The following is a 19660-nucleotide window of genomic DNA, read 5'->3' as shown; positions in this document are numbered from 1 at the left end:
TAGGCTTAGTGTGCTCAAAAATTAAAGTCATGGGAATGTTGTAATATTTTGATTTTTTGCTGCAAATTTTCACAGGTCACATATTTTTTTCATTTTTCATTTTGTTTTCAAAGTTTTTCCCTTGGTTATAGGAAGTGGGTACCTTGAAATTTACTCTTCTCTGTGGTTCCAAGTTGGTTTCAAGGTGGTATTTTAGAAATAAAGTGCACTTAGTAGAGCATATTAATTTACAAGTTTTAATCAATTTATTGTAAGTTTCACAACTGCACAAGGCTTGGATAGATCTACTGCAACACCAACAACTTGAATAAAAGTCCAACCTCATTTCTGCTTTACAAAAAAATGTTTTGTCTCTCTTATTACTCTTGAAGCCGCAGTAGAAGAAAATACAAACATTAATTCAATCGGCTTCAGTGTTCCAGAAGTGTGATTGTTTAGACACAGAAAGCAAAATACCTGTATACAAACCTTAATTTTATGGCCATGATTTAAATCACAACACAAACATAACCATTTATAATGTGGAGTTTTGCTACATGTTACAGATGGGTTCCTGAATTAAACAACAATCAGCAATTATGATGAAACTAATAATAGGAATAAGCATGTTTTAGAGTTTATTATGAGGGTAGAATTGCATTACATTTTAAACTCATGTGGGAGCAAAAGATATGACAAGTAAAAAGCTAATGGTAAATCAAAGGGTTTTTAAACCAGTGTAAGTCATTGATGAAACCTCATTTAAAATATTGTGTTCAGTTTTGATTGCCTGTTTATAAAAATATTGCTGCTCTGGAACTGCTGAAAGTAAAAAAAAAGTCCCAACACTGGCTGCTTAAAATGGCTGAACCTTTTTAGTTTTGAGCACTGAAAACATCGACCTTATTGAAGTATTCAGGTCCAAAAAAGGCTTTGACAAAGCCAACCCAGTAAACGTCTTCAGTGGAAAGTGGAAACTAGGTCCGAAGTGCATTTAGACAGATTATACCAGGGTGGTCGTCTGACAAAGACTGGAATGGCTTGAAGTGGAGACGAAGGAGTAATTACCCAGAGCAGCGCACCGGAACTCATGGTATCCCACAATTCCGTTCACGCGCGAGGACGGAGGAACCCGCAGAATTGAACCTCTTCCGTTCAAAAGCTGTTTCACATGGGCTCCTGCTGATCTTCAACCTATCTTGGCGGCTCTCCTGCTGTCCCCACCTCTTCTTCTGTATGACTGGCTGCTACAGCTCTCCAGCAGAACCTCGGCGCTTTTCGATTCGTCGGGAATAACGTACATCATTCACTAATGTAGTTAGGTCGATTTGTAGAGTAGGCTCACTTGGTGCTTGCAGGATATTTCTAGTCTCTCCTTGTGTTGAGAATCTGTAGCAAGCTTTTTATTTGTTTTTTTAAGTGTTTCAATCCTAAATAAACATTATGGATAGTATGAAAGACGGTTGGTTCACTGAAACATGTACGCTATGGCCGGGTCAAGCGCTGAGTCTTCAAGTCGAAGAGGTTTTGTATCATCAGAAATCCAAATTTCAGGATGTTATGGTTTTTAAGAGGTAAGTAATTGTTTTTGCATTTTTATTTCATCATACGACCACTATCGCCACTCGCTTCTGCATAAATCTGAACCCATAACGACGGCACTAATTTACGCAGTTTTACGACTTGGGGAAACTGGGGAGGTTTGTGTTTAAGACCACGCGTTTTGAACGCTTACATGGACGGAGTGTATTTTTGTATGAATGCCAGCTAAATAAAAACTTGCGGTTCTTGCGTTATTTTAGTACAGTACCTTGCTGAGCGGTCCCATAATTATGAAAAATTAAAGGTGGTTATGTCGCTGTTTTGTGAGAAACGTGCTTTATTAACGTCTGAGAGACTCGAGTCCTATTGCACGTCATGAATTGGGCACATTTCATCTATTAGAGTGAGGTCTGGCTGAAAGAATGCATTACTGTTTTGCAAAAGAAGACGACGGTGTTATTGCAAATGCATTCCCTCACATTAAAACTCCCAAATGTATTTTAAAATTATTCCTGGACACAGCTCCTTCCCTGAACCTTATTTTGATATGACGAGTGACTGTGGATATTGAAGTAGGTATTTGTCAATGCCCAACCAGGACTGTGGAAAAACTTATTTTTCAGCAATGCAAGGGTAGTCCTGGAATGATCGATATCAAGATGAAAGTCCAGTTGGGATTGAACAGTGAAACAATCAAGGGCTGAATTTAGAAATTTATTTGGTCGTTTCTGGCTCATTGCAAGACTGCTGTAGAGCAGTAGGTTAAGACATTTAAAAGATAAGATAAGATCAATTTATTAGCCATATCTTTTCCCGTACCCCAGCTTGCTCTCCATGAGACACACAGACAGGGAGAGAAGCCTGGGGTCAGAGCGCAGGGTCAGCCATTGACAGCGCCCCTGCAGCAGCTGGACTTAAGGGCCTTGCTCAGGGGCCCAGTGGAGTAGGATTCCTCTGCCAGCCACCGGATTTGAACCGGCAACCTTCCACCCACAGGGAGTGTGGTCTGTAGGGGCACGTTTGCCCTAAGAAGTGACCGGGGAAAAAAACATCGCACTCCCTGAAGAATTCAGGTGTATTAAGGAAACATTTTAATACAGAGCAGTGGACAGATCTGTTTTCTGTGAAAACAACAGTTAATCTACACAGGTAGTTCAAGTAGGGAGCTTGCAAAGGAGCAAGTCTAGGCTTATTCCATTCTGGAAAGAGAAGAAAAGAAACACTTTTCGACTGTGGAGCACACCTTATTTTAATATGACGCACACCACACCTGAAGAAGGCTCCCCACCCGAAACCTTGTGTTAATTTACACACGTTCTTTTTCAGTTGCAGTTTTCCAGCCGTTTGAAAAGAAGTGCCTTCGGTGCTAAGTCTAAGGGTTCAGACACCTTGTATTTGTTGAATGAGCTCCAGTGCTGTTAACAAAACGCACAGCCTTTTTTACAAGGTTCTCCAGTTAGTTTTGTGTACAGAATCCAACATTAAGTTTTACAATTTAAAAACCACAAATAAGGCAATAGCAGGGATCCCTAGAAGGATCAAATTGCACAGAAGATTGATCCATTTCCAGGCTGGCAGGCCATTGCCTTAAGTACAGGCCCTGCAGTGCCTGGACAAAGCTTGCTTTGCTTTTTTGAGTAAATTCTGCAGAGGCTGGTAAGAAGAGAAAACAATGTTATATATTTTGCTTTGTCTGCTTTTGGTTAGGCTCTACCGCACCTTATAAACCCTAACATGGCTTCACAGCATCATCGCAGTTTGGTTTAATGCCCAATGAATGCAGACTTGGACTTTTTTTTGCTCTTGGTAGTTCTGTCGCCTGATTTCACAGTGTTCTGGTGTTAAATGCACATTGATGTAAACGTTTAATTTGCTGACAAGTGGGTTTGTTTTTTGTTCTTTCCTTCTCTACAGCAAAACATATGGCAATGTCCTGGTTTTGGATGGTGTTATCCAGTGTACCGAACGGGATGAATTTTCCTACCAGGAAATGATTGCCAATCTACCTCTGTGCTGCCACCCCAATCCTAAAAAGGTACAGTTATCTTTGAAATTTACCCCTGGATTAAATCAAACACATCTAGGTGTGTCTGTGCTTGTGTTCCACCAAGATTTCAGTGCCTTTAGTGCCTGTACTTACATCAGACAACAGGTGGCGCACGTCTTTCTGCATAGGAGCCTGAGCTTGCTCGGCCTGCGATGGTACAGTGGTGTACGACGACATCGGAAACAAGGCGTCAAATACCATTGCAAAGACGCACAGCTGTGAAAACTGCAGCTGTTTACCTCCTGGCTTCCTCTGGGGGCTGGAGCCCTTTCCTTCCCTGCGCTTGCCTGTCCCAGAGTGGATTATGGGAAGGCCGCTCGTACATTGGCGAGCAGGTGGCCCCCTGGGAGTTTTTGTGGCATAAACGTCTGTGACAAACGTCGCCCTCATATTTCAGGCAGTTAAGAAGATGCATTCTGAAACAGCTTTGGCAGTGTTTGCAATCCAGATCTATACTGGAATGCATCCCCCTGTCTACTCACTTGGGAAAATTAGAGCACACCTGAAGAAGGCTCCACGGCCGAAACGTTGTGTTCTCTTTCTTCTTTTTTTTCAGCAGGGAATAAACCTGTTACTTGTTCCTTTGCAGCCTACGCATGCTGACGCAGCCCCCCACCTGAACTACTACACGCGCATTTTTTTTTATTCTATTGATGGTTGTTAGTGGTGCCATGGTGGCGCTTTCATCGAGTGTGATTTCTGACCAGTGCTTCAATCTGGGAGTGCTGGGCGGAGGAGAAGCTCGATTTCATGTGACTCATCACCCATGCAAGGGGCCTGACCCTGACCCTGACCCGGGAGTGTAGAATGACGCCGGCGGGGCTGGTGCTGCATGGCTCTGTGTGCACTCTTCTCACAGGAGCCCACCGGCTCTGGTGCCGCTCTCGTTCCAGGTGCTGATCATCGGCGGAGGCGACGGCGGGGTCCTGCGGGAGGTGGTGAAGCACCCCCTGGTGGAGTCCGTGGTGCAGTGCGAGATCGATGAGGTAGGCGGGAGGATTGTGCTCTGATGAATCGGCAAAACTGATTTATTGCTGGGATTTACTTTGCTCCCTTTCACTGTCGTCATAAATTGATATTGGACGAAACATTAGGGACTCCACAGTCAAATAGATTGACTGCTGTGGCAGCAGCTTTGTTCTGTTAATGCGAGGAGCATGAAACAACCTTTCAACTCATTTCCTGGGTAGAACAGCCCCAGGACCCCAGTCATGGTGGCAGTTCAGTGTCTCACCAGTAGGTGTTGCTAGGAGCTCAGCTCAAGGCTATCCTTGCTTGATTAGAGGGATGCCAGGCTGTCCATGTTTCAGAGGCCTGGGAAGTACATGCCACATCCTGTTCGATCCGTTTTTGCTCTTCTTGCAGTCCTGACACATTATCTGTGGCATTATAGCCGGAGGGTGTACTTCTGCGTGAATTATTGCCAAGACATCTCATTTGGGCTGAATTTAATCTTACTGATACGGCTCTGTGCACAGATTCTTTTTTCTGCGTTTTGCATTTCCTGAATTCCTTGGAGGGGTGTATGCAGAGCTTCTTTTTAATGAGATCAGTTTTTTTTTTAGTACTGAAGGATGTTTCACCTTTCCATTACAGAAATGTGTGTGTATTGGAAAGAAGTGGAATGTGTCCTAAAGGCAACACACACACATGACCCAAATTAACCTTAGCAGATGGCTAATTATTGGGATTAGCTGGTGGAACACCTAACCTTGTACCACTTTCTCCAGGCCTGCTTTGAGGCTCTTCCCTGAACCTGTTGAGGTCGTACCCTCCCCCCTTAACTAACACAGCTTCCATCATATTTATTTTCTTCCCTTTTCTGTTTGTCCTCCAAAGAGACACAACTAAACCAAGTGGCCTAACCCTGAGTAGGCTGTTGTGCAGTAGCTCAAAGACAACACACTTCCCCTTCCATCTTAAAATGTAAATTAATTTGTATGCAACTACTTTTTGTATATCAGGATTTTTATCTTCAGTCTTTTAATTTAATTCTATGTAATACTTTAGCATGAGCGATCTCGACATGCATCTCGATTCAAAATATTTGTTGAAAGAAGGGCATGCAGGTGACAAATCACCCCACTGAAAATCGGAATCCTCTGTTAGATTTGAGCCACTTTTCCATTTGTTTTTGCTTCTGTTACTAACTGCCTGCCTTTTTTTCTTATTTTAGGATGTTATCAATGTGTCTAAGAAGTACCTTCCTGGCATGGCAAAGGGCTTTTTCAGTCCAAAACTCACACTGAACGTAGGAGATGGGTTTGAGTTCATGAAACAGAACCAAGATGCTTTCGATGTTATCATCACCGATTCCTCTGATCCTGTGGGTAAGAAAGATGTTTCAAATGGTTTCTGTTATCTTCATTTTAGCACTTGAAAACTTTTCCAGTATGTTTCAGTCTGTGGTTTAAATGTGTACATCAGTGGCTGCTGAGAACTCCCTTAAAACATTTCTGTGGTCATTTTCTGATGCTCGTATGCACATGGACAACCACACTGGGTTTTATTCTGCTTTGTTCCCAAAAAGTGAAAATATTTTTCTGTGCATGGAGGGATCCATGTTTTCAAGATGACATTTTGGGCTGTTCAGAAAAAAGCGTGGGGGTGCATTTAGCTCATCCTGTTTGTGCACAGCTTATTATTGCAAACAGTCTCTGCAGGGCAGAGTTTCTGAATCATTATTTCTGTTGCAGGTCCAGCTGAAAGCTTGTTCAAGGAGTCTTATTACCAGCTAATGAAGACAGCGTTGCGGGAGGGCGGGATTCTCTGTTGCCAAGGTGAAATTAACAAGATGTTTCTGGATCAGTACTGAAAAGCCATTATTAATCAAAATGAGTATGCATGTCCTTAAGTGCCATTGACTTTGTTTTTTGTTGTTTATAGTTTTACAAATTATTAGCCACTTAATCTTAACCTTTTCCCGCTACTGTTTTTTTCTCTGTTGCTTTCCATCTTTAAATAGCAGAAATCTTGGATAAAGCAGTAACCCTCAGTGAGCATGTACTTTGTTTGTCTTATGTCCAGCACATTTAATAGATAATCACGTGCCTGTCAAAGAGACCTGTCTACTTTGGTGTCCTGTCTTCCTTTCTCTTTGCAGGAACTATTCTTTTTTTTGTGCTAAGTCGAAAGAGGTTTGCTTGGTTGGGGCAGCTCTGCTCAGGTGATTCTGCAGCTTTGCTGTGTGTTGGCTTGCCCTGTGACCATTTCTGGTCTGTTGTGTCCATTCTGCAGGAGAATGCCAGTGGCTGCACCTGGAGCTGATAAAAGAGATGAGGACCTTCTGCAAGTCCCTGTTTCCTGTAGTGGACTATGCTTACTGTATGATCCCCACCTACCCCAGCGGGCAGATCGGATTCATGCTGTGCAGTAAGAACTCTGTAAGTTACATGCTGCTAATCAGCTGCCCGTTGTGCTTCCTTTTATTTGTCCAGAAAGCCTAATAAATTCAACAGGTAAACATAGCTGCTGAGTGGGAGAGCCATGTTTGAACTCCTGTTTTTACAATCCCCCTTACTGGATTTCTTCCATCATCAGTTTTCGTCCGGTACTAAAATGAATTTTTATGTCTGGTCCCCTGTCGTATATGTTAAAAGTATATGTGCTCTTAAAACTGTTCCTTTTGAACAAGCATGGGAAGATGTCGACAATGCGTACCATATCTTTCACTTTCTGTCCTAACTGTATGGAATTTTGCTTTTTTTGATAGACTACATAGACACATTTTAATAGGAAACTGTCTGAATTGAGGCATTCAAAAGCCCATTGAGTTTTACATAGTGGTAACTAACTGCTTGCCGATCGTGTTTGTGTTCATTTTACCGAACGTCTATCAATTTTGTATGCTTGCAGGACACAAACTTTCGCGAGCCAGTGAGGAAACTTTCAAGGGAAGAGGTGGACAGTATGAACCTCAAATATTACAATCCTGAAATCCACAGAGCGGCATTTGTTCTTCCCGAATTTGCCAGGAAGGTAATTATTTGGGGGGGGAAGGGTTCTATAAAAACAAAGAGAAATATTAAATGTCAAGCAAAGGTCCACCAGATCTGATGCCATTGGGTGCATTTGGGGTTCTCCTACACAAGACCTTTCAGCTCAGCTGCTGCTTTCCCACTGTGATCCTTGAAGGACACATTCTGGGTGGATGAGATGCTGCATTGTTAATAGGACATCAGTCTAAGGAGAACAGGGCACCTTTCTTTACACAGTGGGTTGTGGGAGGATGCAACCATCTACCCTGCCATGATGTCCAAGCCAGTAACTTGGATTCTTTCAAAAACTGCCTGGATGTTATCTTGAGACCGTTTATCTCCTTGGAACTGTACGTGATAGATGGGCTCAATTGCCTCCTCTCATTTGTAAGTCCTCTCGTGTATTGTGAGCATCATTATTGTGACTTGCAGTGTTTCCTTGTGTGGTATAATGAAGAAAGTGGCGAAAGCATTACTCACAGGCCCACAGCTGCACACATATTGGGTTTCTCCGAACAGCTCAACATGAGAGCAGTGGGAATGAAGAACGCAGACCTCAGAGCTAGTTTAAGGGGACCTTTTTCTTCCCCTCTCTGTCACGAACGGGAGGAGGCTGTTTGGCCCATCTAGCCCATTCCGGTAGTGAGCAGCGCATTGATCCCGGGATCTCATCCAGCTTTTTCGCCAGGGAAGCAGGGGCGTCGGCTCCAACAACGCGGCCACACTCCCACCACCCTTTTCAGAAAGAACAGGGGGCACCTCTTTCGGTTCTGTTTCAAATGCACTTTTTGAAAATGCTGCAGTTTCTGCACATCTCGGTTTTTCAAAACGCCTCCTTTAACATCACAGCTGTGGGGCACGTCTCCCACAGAGCACCATGGTTTGCGGTATTCATAGCCGTAGTGTTGCAGCTGTGCCCATCAGGCCCTAATGTGCATCATCTCTTGTCCTGTTTCCTGCTACAGGTACTAAGTGAAGCATAAGGCTTTCGGGATAACCCGCTTTGTTGCTAACATGGCCTTCAGTGCTGACCGAACGAAAACACCTCTTCACAGCTACTTGAACCTCTCTTGCGCTCTGGCACTCGGACCTTTCCTGCCCAGTGAATGGTATTCATTGGAGGACAGCTGGGGGAGGAGGAGGGGGTGGGTACAGGGCAGAGAACAAGGACAGTACCCCCATGGAAGGCTGTGCTTTCCAAACAGTACATTCTGTGCATTTCAGGAGTCTTAGTATTTTGTATCATTTTTGTTTTCTCAGTGATAAGTAATATGCATCTTCATCAAAGAGCTCAAGCCAGCGTTAATGAGTACTGGATTACCTTGGTTTTATTTTTCTGATTTTGTAATTGTCTCATGTTATTTCTTTATAGTGTTTTCAGGAGGCTTGGAGTTGTGGCTTTCCGACCGCAGTACGTGGAATCTGTGGCGTTTTGCCAATTTACAATAATGTTGCATTGAATGCCAGTGTTGTCTGACTATGGAATCATGGGATACTATGTGGTTCTGATTCTTGGTGTCATGTGTGCATGACTCTTACCTCTTTACCTCTGAGCCAAGGGAGTTATTGTTTCAGTGAGTTCTGGGATCACTTTCTCACCTGAAGCGTACATGTGGTGATTGGAGTCCAAGCGGGGCCATTGTCAAGACGGGTTTAAGGAGAAAACTCAACTAAAAGGATTCATCATGGTGCATCATGTTTACCTTCATGAAGTATGTGCTTTTCACCCCTTCTCTTGCTCTGTGGGGAAAATGTAAAGTCCAAAAGGAATTGTGTTCTTTCAGGAGTTAGTTAATGATGCTCCCCTGATTTTGGAATAGCCCAAACATGGCTGAAATGTGGAAGTGTCGCATGGAACTGTTTTCCCCAAATCCTGGATCGTTCACTTCATGGCAGTGCTTAAAGTTTTTTTTGTTAATCTTTTAACAGCTAACGTTCGTGCAGAACTGGGACTAAAACAGCCTTTAAATTGCAGTTATTGAAAGGGGTCTTCTGTCATCTTTCCGACTTCTCTTCATCTTCTTCAACTCACTCCGTTGTAATAACCTGTAATTGTTTTCAAATTAAAACCAATACGCTAATTATATCTGTGACTTTCATGCGTTTTGTTCTGCACAAGCTGGGTGGCCTGCTGCTCTGTTAGAGTTGCAGGGGTAATTTCTGTGCCTCTGACTCCTTATTGGGGTGAACGTGTTCAGAGGGTTGTGGGGGGATCTCCAGAGTGGCTCATCTAGCAAAGGCACTTGCCCAGAGTGAGCCGATTGAGTTTCCGGCCCTGTGAGTCACGGGTTCGAGCCATAGACAAGAGCCTCTGGAATAAAGCTACCATCAGCTGATACTCTGGCTTCTTTCAAGAAACAGCAGATGAGATTCTCGATACAACTACCATCAGCAGTCAAATGCGTTACCTAGGCTCAATGGTCTCCTCCTGGTCGTATCCTTTCTTACTGTGTGTATGCAAGAGCTGTTGTATGAGGTAGCTGAGACTTTACAAGGAGCTGAGCAGGGTGGTTATGGACTTTTTGGGAGGTGCCCTGTAATAGTGATGTCGTTCGTGTCCAGGTTTAGGGTAGGGTTGCGTTTGGGGGGGGGGGAACTGCAGGGAACTAAAGTATGGAGCTCGAGCATAAACCTCATGAGCTGAATATGAAGTGTTTGAGCTCAGAGACCCTGTCCAATTCAGAGCTACAACATATCAAGCCTGCCACCTATGTTGCAGTGTTAAATTTTAACTGTAGACTTATTTCATATCCATCAGTCCATTTTCACTGGGAGGCCAGAGCCGATCTCTGCAAACAACAGGTGCAAGGCAGGGCACAAGCTGGACAGGACTCCAGTCCATAGCAGGGAACACAGACACACTCACACTCGCACCAGGACCCATTTCCCAGAAGCTAATTAACCTACCAATATGTCTTCGGACTGTTGGAGGAAATCCATACAAGCACAGGGGGAACATACAAACTCCAGATAGCATCCCAGGTCTGGAATTGAACCCAGGACCCCAGCACTGCTGTGCCGCCACTTATTAAATATCTTGGGGGTGAATTGAAAAGGGTGATAAGTTGGTGCTGTCAGGTCAGCAGTTTGTACTTTGCTGGTCGGGGGATTTCCCAGTCCCAAGCTGTATCCTGTTGAAATCCTTCATGGGTCCAAAGGGGGATTGCTCTTGCATGGGGGGAAAAAAACTCCTTCAAGACACTTCAGCTCACATTCTTAAACATTTCTTGGCATGTCCCACCAGATAGGTTTTTCAAGATCCACATATATATTGTCACAAGGATTTACTCACAAAGAAGTTTTGTGCACAGTGAAATGGGCCGTTTGGAGGAAAATAAATATCCTTCCAAAACGAAAGTGGTTTTTGGAGTGTAGTGGTCTAAAGCCAGGGAATAATGTAAGTGAACACCAGATGGCGCACTTCACGTTTGCATTGCTGTTAGGAGAGGAGTCAATTCGTCCCTGATCAGGACGCTCCTTATTCCTGGTGAGGATAAAGAAACGGAGCCTCTAGAAAGCACAGGCCCAAGGTTGGGCGACACCCGCAGGACACGTATATATGAGCAAACACAACGGGGACAATTTAGAGATTTAACCTCCAGAGCATGTCTCTGGGGGGGAGAGGGGAGACGAGAGTATTCGGAGAAAACCATGCAAAAATAGTGGGAACATGCAGGCTCCGCACAGCAGGTGGCCCGGCCTGGAATCCAAGCCAGAACCCCCGAGTTCTGAGGCAGCAGCGACTGTCGCGTCACCACGTCTCTCGCAGGCATTGCTGCTGCTTCATCCAGGGTCCAGTTCGTTTGCCTGCATTCCACTAATGCTGCAAGTGGGGTATAACAGCTTGTTACTTGAGTTTTCTTTTTATCTCATAATATAGTTCGGTTTTCCTGAAGGCGGTGGTACAAGATCCATCCGTCTTCTAACCGTTTCATCCTATACGCAGTTGCAGGGCAGCCAGAACCAATCTCGTCAAGCAGTCGGCCAGTCCATTATAGGGCAAACACTCACGCCAGGACCAGTTTCCCCAGAAGCCAGTGCTATGACATTTCCTATGTTAAGGGGGTTATTCAGGGTGCTGAAGCAAGTCCGAGCTGGAATCGGTGAAATAGTGTGGTTGCCAAAGGCAGACAACGGTAACTGTAGTCCATAGTTTAAGACAGGATCCACAGTTCTGTCTTTTCGGCCGTGAGTTAAATGAGAATTGTTTGTCGGTTGGTGCAGTTACACGTGAAACTGTCCTGTGGTCATGTATGTGTGACAGCCGAGGTGGGAAAGTATTGTGCCGAAAACACAGCTGGCCTTCAGGGTAATTGGTACCAATCACACACTTCACACTCTTCCCTGACAGAAGTGCCACTGCTTCCCCGGTGGTCACCCTTAAATTTCCCCTTTAGAGCTCTTCTAACTTTCTACGAAATACTCACAATACTTCTTAATAGAGAACATCATCTCCTCATCTCCACTTAATTAAGTAGGGCGCCTATGTGATGATTCAGAAGAATCTTTTCCTTTAATTTAGTTTATATTACAGCTAAGTAAACAATTGCATTTTGTGATTTCATGAAGTAAAATGAGTTTTCTTGATAGGTAAATGTTTTTTTTTATTGCACTGCATTATAATTGGATGCCCTATAGCTTATTTTTATTGTTTTGTTTATTCCTTCCTGTTTAAGATCAGTTGCCTGATTTTAGAGTACGTGTTTTGTAGAAGAGTTGTGCCTTATGCTTCTTGGAAGATCTCTGAATGTAAAGAAAGTTGCTTAAAGCTGTCTTATTTTTTATTAGCTTTAAGATGAATGACTCAAGCAGATTGCAAACTACTTTTTCTCAATTTTCTGCGAGCTTTTGTTCTAACATCTTTAAAGCAGAGTTGGGTTTTAGGCACCTAAATCCATGCATAGGGACCACCAGGATGTTTTAGTGCCACAGGGCGCAGCAGGGCTGCACAAACTCCTGTGTGGAGCATCCCACTCAAATTAGCACTCGAGGCAAAACGATCCGCTGCAGAGCTTAATCTGCGGATTTCAGAGCTGGAGTGTTGACTCGCAAAAAAATGCACATACTGCGTGGACAGGGGAAAACCCGACGAGGCGGCATGTGAGGGTGCCTGCTGATGTTCGCGCCGGTGTTTGAAGTCAGGCATTGGCAATGCAATTTATTTTTGACATCGGGGTCAATTGCCTTGAAATCTTCAAACGTCCTCTGTCTCGGATCTCCTCTGAGGGAATGGGGGCTTTCACGGCACAGCTCCCGAATTAATATTTCGATGTCCACAGGGCGAGAGTGAACCTCCGTCTCATTACATGCACTAGAGCGGGCTTGATAGCGATCCTGCAGCCATTTGAAGTTCGTTTCATTTTTTTATCAAGTAATAGGAGGAAAACAAATTCTGAAAAGGGGTTTTGTTTGGGATCGTTCATTTATATTCCTTCAGTGTGACAAGCGGTTCTGTTGCCAAAACAGTTTCTCCAGGGTGGCTGAGCCTAATGACGATGTCATGTTTGTGGGTTTTTTACCCCAAAGACAAGAAGGAATTAAGGATTTTAAGATTAAAGTTTTTTTTGCCAAGATATGATGCAGTAGTTCCGTGGAAGCCTGAAGCATGATTTTCATATGAAACCTCAAGAAATTGCTCTGGCTATCTTGTTTAAAGTAGTATTGTGAAGAAGATAGTGTAAACTGTTATATTCATCAATTACAAATGGCAGGATGGTTAGTAAAATGCATTAAGTGAAAATGCTACATCATTAATGTTTTATGTATTACTATGGTAATAAAGAACAGCGCATTTACAGTACTTCATTTATTTAACAAAATAAATGTCATTGCTGAGCATTGATTGATGTCCCATCAACACAATGGCAAAAAACATTTTTGAGCTGAAAAAGTGACAATGCACATAAATTCAGTGAGGCACTCATTTTAGAATTAACTGGTGTGTTTTTTTAATTATTTTTAACAATTATTGCATATTTTTATTGTATATAACACCACATTACAGAGCATAACACAGAAAATAACATTAATAGCTGTCTCTCCCCAAAAAACGTTCACGTTGTTGAGACGTCAGAACATAAGAGAGGTTTGGAAGCAACAGGAGGACATCCAGCCTTTCTAGACAATGTGCTAGCCAGCAGTGAGTTGATTTCATCCATACTTTTCTTGAAAGGAGCCAGGGTGTCAGCCATAATAATACAGGACTAGAAGAACTGGAACTGGAAGAACAGAAAGTGCTAGGGTATCTTGAAAGTGAGTGGGATAAATGTGAGAGGACGGTAGGTTCAGATGAAACGAAAACTCTTGTCCAAACTGCACTGGTCAGGTGACTGAGGACAGCTAGTCATTCTACACAGCTTTCCATGTGGTCAGCTGAGTGAGGGCAGCAGGATACTCCCCACAGCTGTCTGGAGAATGTAGTTCAGAATAGAGTCTCCATGTTGTCCTCCCAACCCTCTCACACACAGAAAGTTAGCTTCACACGATCCAAAGGTTCTGTGAGGTGTGTCTTTGGATGGGTTAAGAAAGAATGTGGGGTCAGTGTTAGAGATCCTGCAAGGAAATTCACTGTCCCTCCTGTGTTTACACTCTGGTTACAGTAAATGAAAGTGTCCATTTTTAAAATGGCACCAGGCCTTTCCTGCTCATGTGGTGAAATCAGTGAAGTAAGAGGATTGTACACGTTGCAGTTTTTATCAAAACCATAGTGGAGCAGGACAAGTGCTTTGTTCTCATATCGTGATAGAAAGTATTACCTTGTCTCATTTTCACAATGACTTAGCCATGATTATTTAATTTCTTGTTTTTTCTAGCGTTGCCACTGATGCAGATAATTGAGTTTTAAGCTAATTCACTGGTTTGCTTGTCTCAGCGCCCACTGTCTCCTTTAGTGCCATTATTCTTGAATTCCTCTGATAAATAAGAGGAATAATGAGTACAGGAACAACACAGCACCAGCCTTAATATCAGGCTGTTGTTTTTATCAGCTGAAAGTCGGTAAAAGATAGGGTTTTTATCCTTTTGTCTTTTGTGTTTTTTCTTCCTAGGAAACCCTCAAGGCTGTTTTCTGTCTCTGAAAACCGAGGAGATGTTGCTCTCTGCCACTTGAGGTGTCAGACGGTTCGATATCCTGCTAGGGGCAGCTGTGCCAAAAAGCACATATCGCCGAACAGCAGCCTCTGCTGAGAAACGCACTGCGTATGTTGGCAATTCAGAGAACAATGTTCCGAGTTCTGACAAAAAAGGTATAATACATCCCTTAAAACCGACTGGCTGCAATATGCATTCGGGTGTTTATCCACTGGTGATCCTTTCATCATTTGGATGTAGAACTTTATCCTTGAGTGACCTTGTCAGGATGATGCCCAGCCAGCCATTTATTTTTGCCCATTTAAATATTTGCATTCAAATATGAAAAAGGTGTCTTTAGAAAATGTGCAGGAATGAGCTCTGACATCAGGTTTGGAAAGAATGTTTACATTGGAAATGTAAAGGGGGCCGGATTCACGAAATTTGGCCTGAGGTGTTACTCAAAGTGAAAGACAGCTTGGTGATCTCCTCTTAGTGAACACATGACATTACTCATCCCACATTGAAAATTAAAAATCCACTGTAAACTTTTGTATAGTGTACTACGCAAAACCTTGGGGTGCTCTATTAACTTGCTAATGAGCACCTTTGTGTTTCCTCTTGCTCCATCTCAGATCTCACAGTCAAGTCTCACTTGACTTTACAAGGACAAAAACTTTGTGAAATTTCGGGTGCATTGAGAAAGGTTTTATTTTGCTTTAAACATAGTCCAGTTTGTTTTTCTTCTCCTAGCTGATGCAGAATCGTCATTTTGTTTGACCGGCTCTGGCAGGGCGTGCTGGGTCTTTCAGAGCAGGAATACGGAGACGGCTGTGTTGTGTGCATGATTTTTCAGAAAGTGATCTTGCAATAAAATGGCGTTCTCCAAATCGTCAGAGATTTTCTTCTTGTCTCCCTGGGAAAGTGGCTCTGTTAATGCCTGTACCTGTAACAGTGTGTGCCAGTGGGAAAAGAAAATCCCACAAGTCGTCCTTTTCAGCCTTGCGAGGAACAGGTGTCTTGAGCCGAAAATGAGATAGATGACTAAACACACCAGCAAAGTGAGGTCAGGTAGTGGAGGGGTTAATCGTTTCCGCGAGTGTCGTCTGTGTCTGATCCACACTTAATTTTGTCCCCCCCACCCCCGCGCCCCAACAACTGCGTCACTAACTGCCTCGGCAAGGGGTATAAAAGGAGCCGGAGCCTCTGAACGGCAGCAAGAGGAAATCCCTGAATCCGAGAGACCGCAGAAGCACCTCGAGTCTCCAGCGCTCAGCCTCGTACCTCCTCCTACACACACCTCTCAGCATGCAGCTCCTTGCTAGCCTGGCGTCGCTAATGCTAGTGGTGTACAGTGTGAGAGCAGCCGCCGTCCTGCCTGGTGAGGAGAGAGCCACACTACACACTAAGGTGAGCAGGTCTCTGCGGGGGTAGGAGGCAGCACTGGTGTATCCGGACAGGGCACTGGGCAGCGCTCGGAGCAGAATCTGGTTCAAGACCAGGATGTGCTGCTTTTAAATCTATTTGAAAATGGCTAAAAGTCCCTTTTTTTGGAAGATTTCACTTGGATGTTTTCTTCTGTTCATCAGGGCATTCCTTTAAATGTATCCAATATACTGTAAATGCATGTCTAAGAGAAGCTGAGCAAATATATGCATGGCTAAGAGAACATTTGTGTTCCATTTGTGCAGCAGATTTGCAGAAGGAAGTGACCTGAGTAAGAAAGTGGAAAATCCCATTAAATAATTACTGATAAGGGGAAGGAATTACTGGATAATATATATTGCTATTTGTAAGGAACAGGAAACGCTTAAGTGTTAGATGACTCAAGAATGACTAGATTGAAAAAATGAATTGCAACCTGTTTTCAAAATTAATTGATAAGCTCCTTTTATTTAAGAGCAAAAAGATCAAGCAACCTTGACAACGAAAACTGAAACATAAAATAAAGAGATTATATTCTGGGACTTTTTAATAGCTAAAATGTTACTTTATATATTTAATTATGAAGTAATAAAATTCATTTTATTTATTTTATTAAAATATCGCAGTATAAAGTAACTTGTTTAAATTATTTTTTTAAGAAGCCTCCTTAAGATGGAGCCAGAATGCCGAAACTTCAATTTGAAAATAAATTAAGAATGAAAACATTAAAAATAAAATCATTATTATTATTTTATTACTGTAAAAATGAAAGTAAGATTATTCTAATTGGTAATAAAAGTTAGATGACTGAACATTAAAAAGTGATGGCAGTTGTTTGTAGAATATTTTATTTCAATTTGGGGGGAAAATTAAATGAAAAAATAAGGTATTCAGGAACAAAGAAGCAACAGTTATCTTGCCATCAAATGGTCATCTACGGTACACCTTTATGATAAAATCAATTAACTAGCTGCATTACAAAATATTTAAATTATAACATTTATTTTGGTCAAAATATTTCTAATGGATATTTCCTATTAATTTCAGTGAATTAGATGCTTATATGCAATACTGAGTGACAAATGTGAAAAAATGCTTGAAATGTTTGTTTTTTGTTATTATGGAGACTATGATTTTGCATCTTTTGTCTTGACAACATATGAAATGGCATTTCTTGGTGCATTTACTCTGCCATTCATCGCTAATTACCCGCGTTTATATTAATTTGCCTGATAGCGATTATGTACAGTACAGTTTGAAGCGAAGTTGAAGCTGCTTAAATAATCCTAAAACAGATGCTGAGAAATACTGGCGTTCAGCGTACTTTACAATTAGACGTCAGTCAGTGATTGCTGCTGCTCAGGAGAGCCAGAATGACAAGTTAGAGCTTTAGAACTGAAGTATTTTAATAGTCTTGTCTTTCTACGATGCATTAGCGTTACATATTAACGAAACCGAAGCTGGTTTTCACCTCGTACTCACAGGCGAACTGGTCTGTTTCTGCAGGAGCTGAGCAAAGATCGCAAAGAGCTGATTCTCAAACTGATTTCTGGCTTGTTGGACGGAGCCGACAGTGCAATGCTGGCGGGAGACGTGGCGTCAGTGGACCTGGAGGAGCCTCTGGAGTCCAGGCTGGAGGAGAGAGCCGTCTATAACCGCCTGTCACAGCTGCCGCAGCGCGACCGCAAAGCCCCGTGTAAAAACTTCTTCTGGAAAACCTTCACTTCCTGCTAACAGTCCCAACCACCCCCGTTCTCGCCCGGCATCCCTGACATGAACTGTTTACTGACCCACACTGTAAATACCATCCGCAATTGTCTATAGAGGGTATTTCTGTGGACTCTTCTCAGTCTGTTAATTATTCTATTTATCTATTTATTATTGCATCAGAAATAATAAAGCATGGTTAAGATGTTTGTCTTTCAGTGTGAAAAGTGTGTCTTTTTTTTTTGGCTGGAATGTCTTTGACCTGCTTCTGAGTCTACAGTGATTCTGGTCTGGTCCGGCACTTGTCCATCCCACAGAAAGTTGATCGTTCTGGAGTTCCTCAAAAATAAAAACACTGCTTGCATGTTTCTGAACCAGATTGTTCTGTTTAACCCCAAAAAATACAGTACTTTATGGAAACTGGTGGGGGTGAGGAGGTCATCACAAGAAATGTGCCACTTGATATGGAGCCCAAGACAAGTTTGTGTTGCAGACCTTAAAAGATTATATGGGAATGCTTTTCAGAAAATAAATACTTTTTTAGGAATTTCTTAAGAACAAAGCTAAACTTGCAATCATAGTAGAACAAGATGAATTTCAGTTGTAAAGATCACTTTGTAGAGTTACCTTATTAACAAGTCCAAAATCTAATTTAAGTCATCCTGAGGAGAAGATGTTTGCTTCTTATTTCAGCTGTGTGCTGTACATGATAAAGTTAAGTATAATGATCAGATGTATCTGATTAATTAGGTAGCAGTTGTAATTTTTATCGAATTTTAAGTGCAACAAATCAAAAGTATGCTAAGATTAATACAATCTTGGTTTACACTTAATGCCTGGTGTATTAAAAGTAAACTTTCTGGGATTAAAAAATAGTTTTCTAGGGTTTAGTAAAGACTGATAACCAAAGCACAGTTAAAAAATGTAAATAATTTGCTAGAAAAAGAAGATGTATTGTACGCTGAAATACACTTTAAAGAAGTTAACAGAATGTCTGCAATACAAGGAGACTGTGGTGTGTCACAGATTAATTACACAGCAGGTCACGTGTTTTGTTCTTGGGTGCTCATCGTAGCAGTGAAGTATGGTGTAAACGTCAATATGTAGATTACAACTTTTTGACAACGTTTTGTGGTCACGAAGGCCACATCAGCGCTCTGGTTATTAAGCAAATGTGATGGGAATTCAGAGCTGTATTAGATGAGGCTTCACCAAGGCTCTGACTAACAGCTCTCCATGACACCACTGCCTGCTGCACTACACTAACGTTGCAGAAAAAAGTGAATTTTCATGGAATATGGGAAAAGACCCATGGTTTATTATTAGAAAGAACGATGTATTAAAATATTGGAGATCAACATTTAGCACTGATGAAGGCTAAAATAGATACATTTGCATTAGGTCTAATCTTGTGTTTTACTAAGAGGTTTACAGAAAACTGTTTGTGAAGTATTTTCCACCACTGTGCCCATAGGTTTTATGAACTGCTTCATAAACTCTAAGAGATATATATATATACTTATTCTCTTCCTATGCTGTTTAGTGTTCCATAAAAAAGAAAATTGGGTTAAAAGTACTCCTAAAACCACTTTTCACAGAGTCCATCATAATGCAACTTAATCAGTGTAACAATGTTGTTTTCTTATTTAATGTTAAAATGTATACTACCAAGAACAACTGAGAGGCTGTAAAGCGTTTTTTCGTTTTTTTTACAGAACTGAAATAGTTTGCAGTCACAGCTGCCTCTAATGCTGGTACAGAGCAATACAGAGCAACAGGTTAATCTGCAGGTGAGTAAATATAATTTAATTTATCTGCTTATTGGCTGGAGATGAAACTGCATCTACAGTAGCAGGATGCACATTAGGATTTTTGCAGCCATTGAGAATCACACATCGCAACTTTTACAATCCAG

General features: G+C 42.2%; 2 protein-coding genes across 3 annotated transcripts; both read left to right on the top strand.

Moving 5' to 3' along the window:
• Nucleotides 1-1122: 1122 nt before the first annotated feature.
• Nucleotides 1123-14766, top strand: srm (spermidine synthase). 2 transcript variants are annotated; one of them, XM_015337292.2, is made up of 8 exons: nucleotides 1123-1553; nucleotides 3436-3556; nucleotides 4462-4554; nucleotides 5745-5898; nucleotides 6265-6348; nucleotides 6806-6951; nucleotides 7424-7546; nucleotides 14592-14766. In XM_015337292.2, the coding sequence occupies exons 1-8, from the start codon at nucleotides 1423-1425 to the stop codon at nucleotides 14619-14621; spliced, it is 882 nt and encodes a 293-aa protein (XP_015192778.1). In that variant the 5' UTR covers nucleotides 1123-1422; the 3' UTR covers nucleotides 14622-14766. The 2 variants fall into 2 exon arrangements, with proteins under 2 accessions (XP_015192778.1, XP_006642046.1); XM_006641983.3 differs by lacking the exon at nucleotides 14592-14766 and adding an exon at nucleotides 8511-9631 and having other exon boundaries at nucleotides 1125-1553.
• A 1142-nt stretch (nucleotides 14767-15908) lies between these two features.
• Nucleotides 15909-17963, top strand: LOC102690104 (somatostatin-1B). Its single transcript, XM_006641984.3, has 2 exons — nucleotides 15909-16023; nucleotides 17545-17963. Exons 1-2 carry the CDS (start codon nucleotides 15922-15924, stop codon nucleotides 17770-17772), a joined length of 330 nt encoding a protein of 109 aa, XP_006642047.1. The 5' UTR covers nucleotides 15909-15921; the 3' UTR covers nucleotides 17773-17963.
• Nucleotides 17964-19660: the final 1697 nt, after the last annotated feature.

The sequence above is a fragment of the Lepisosteus oculatus genome, chromosome 25 (assembly GCF_040954835.1).
Source record: "Lepisosteus oculatus isolate fLepOcu1 chromosome 25, fLepOcu1.hap2, whole genome shotgun sequence".
NCBI lineage: Eukaryota > Metazoa > Chordata > Actinopteri > Semionotiformes > Lepisosteidae > Lepisosteus > Lepisosteus oculatus.
The sequence above is the reverse complement of the archived record's forward strand: the minus strand, read 5'-3'. Positions and strand labels throughout refer to the sequence as shown.

Excerpts from the sequence above, each read along its gene's own strand:
- srm (XM_015337292.2), top strand. The coding sequence starts at position 1,423 with ATGGATAGTATGAAAGACGGTTGGTTCACTGAAACATGTACGCTATGG. Across the intron at positions 4,555-5,744 it reads TGCAGTGCGAGATCGATGAG|GATGTTATCAATGTGTCTAA; the intron begins GTAGGCGGGAGG and ends TTCTTATTTTAG. Across the intron at positions 6,952-7,423 it reads TGCTGTGCAGTAAGAACTCT|GACACAAACTTTCGCGAGCC; the intron begins GTAAGTTACATG and ends GTATGCTTGCAG.
- LOC102690104 (XM_006641984.3), top strand. The coding sequence starts at position 15,922 with ATGCAGCTCCTTGCTAGCCTGGCGTCGCTAATGCTAGTGGTGTACAGT. Across the intron at positions 16,024-17,544 it reads GAGCCACACTACACACTAAG|GAGCTGAGCAAAGATCGCAA; the intron begins GTGAGCAGGTCT and ends CTGTTTCTGCAG.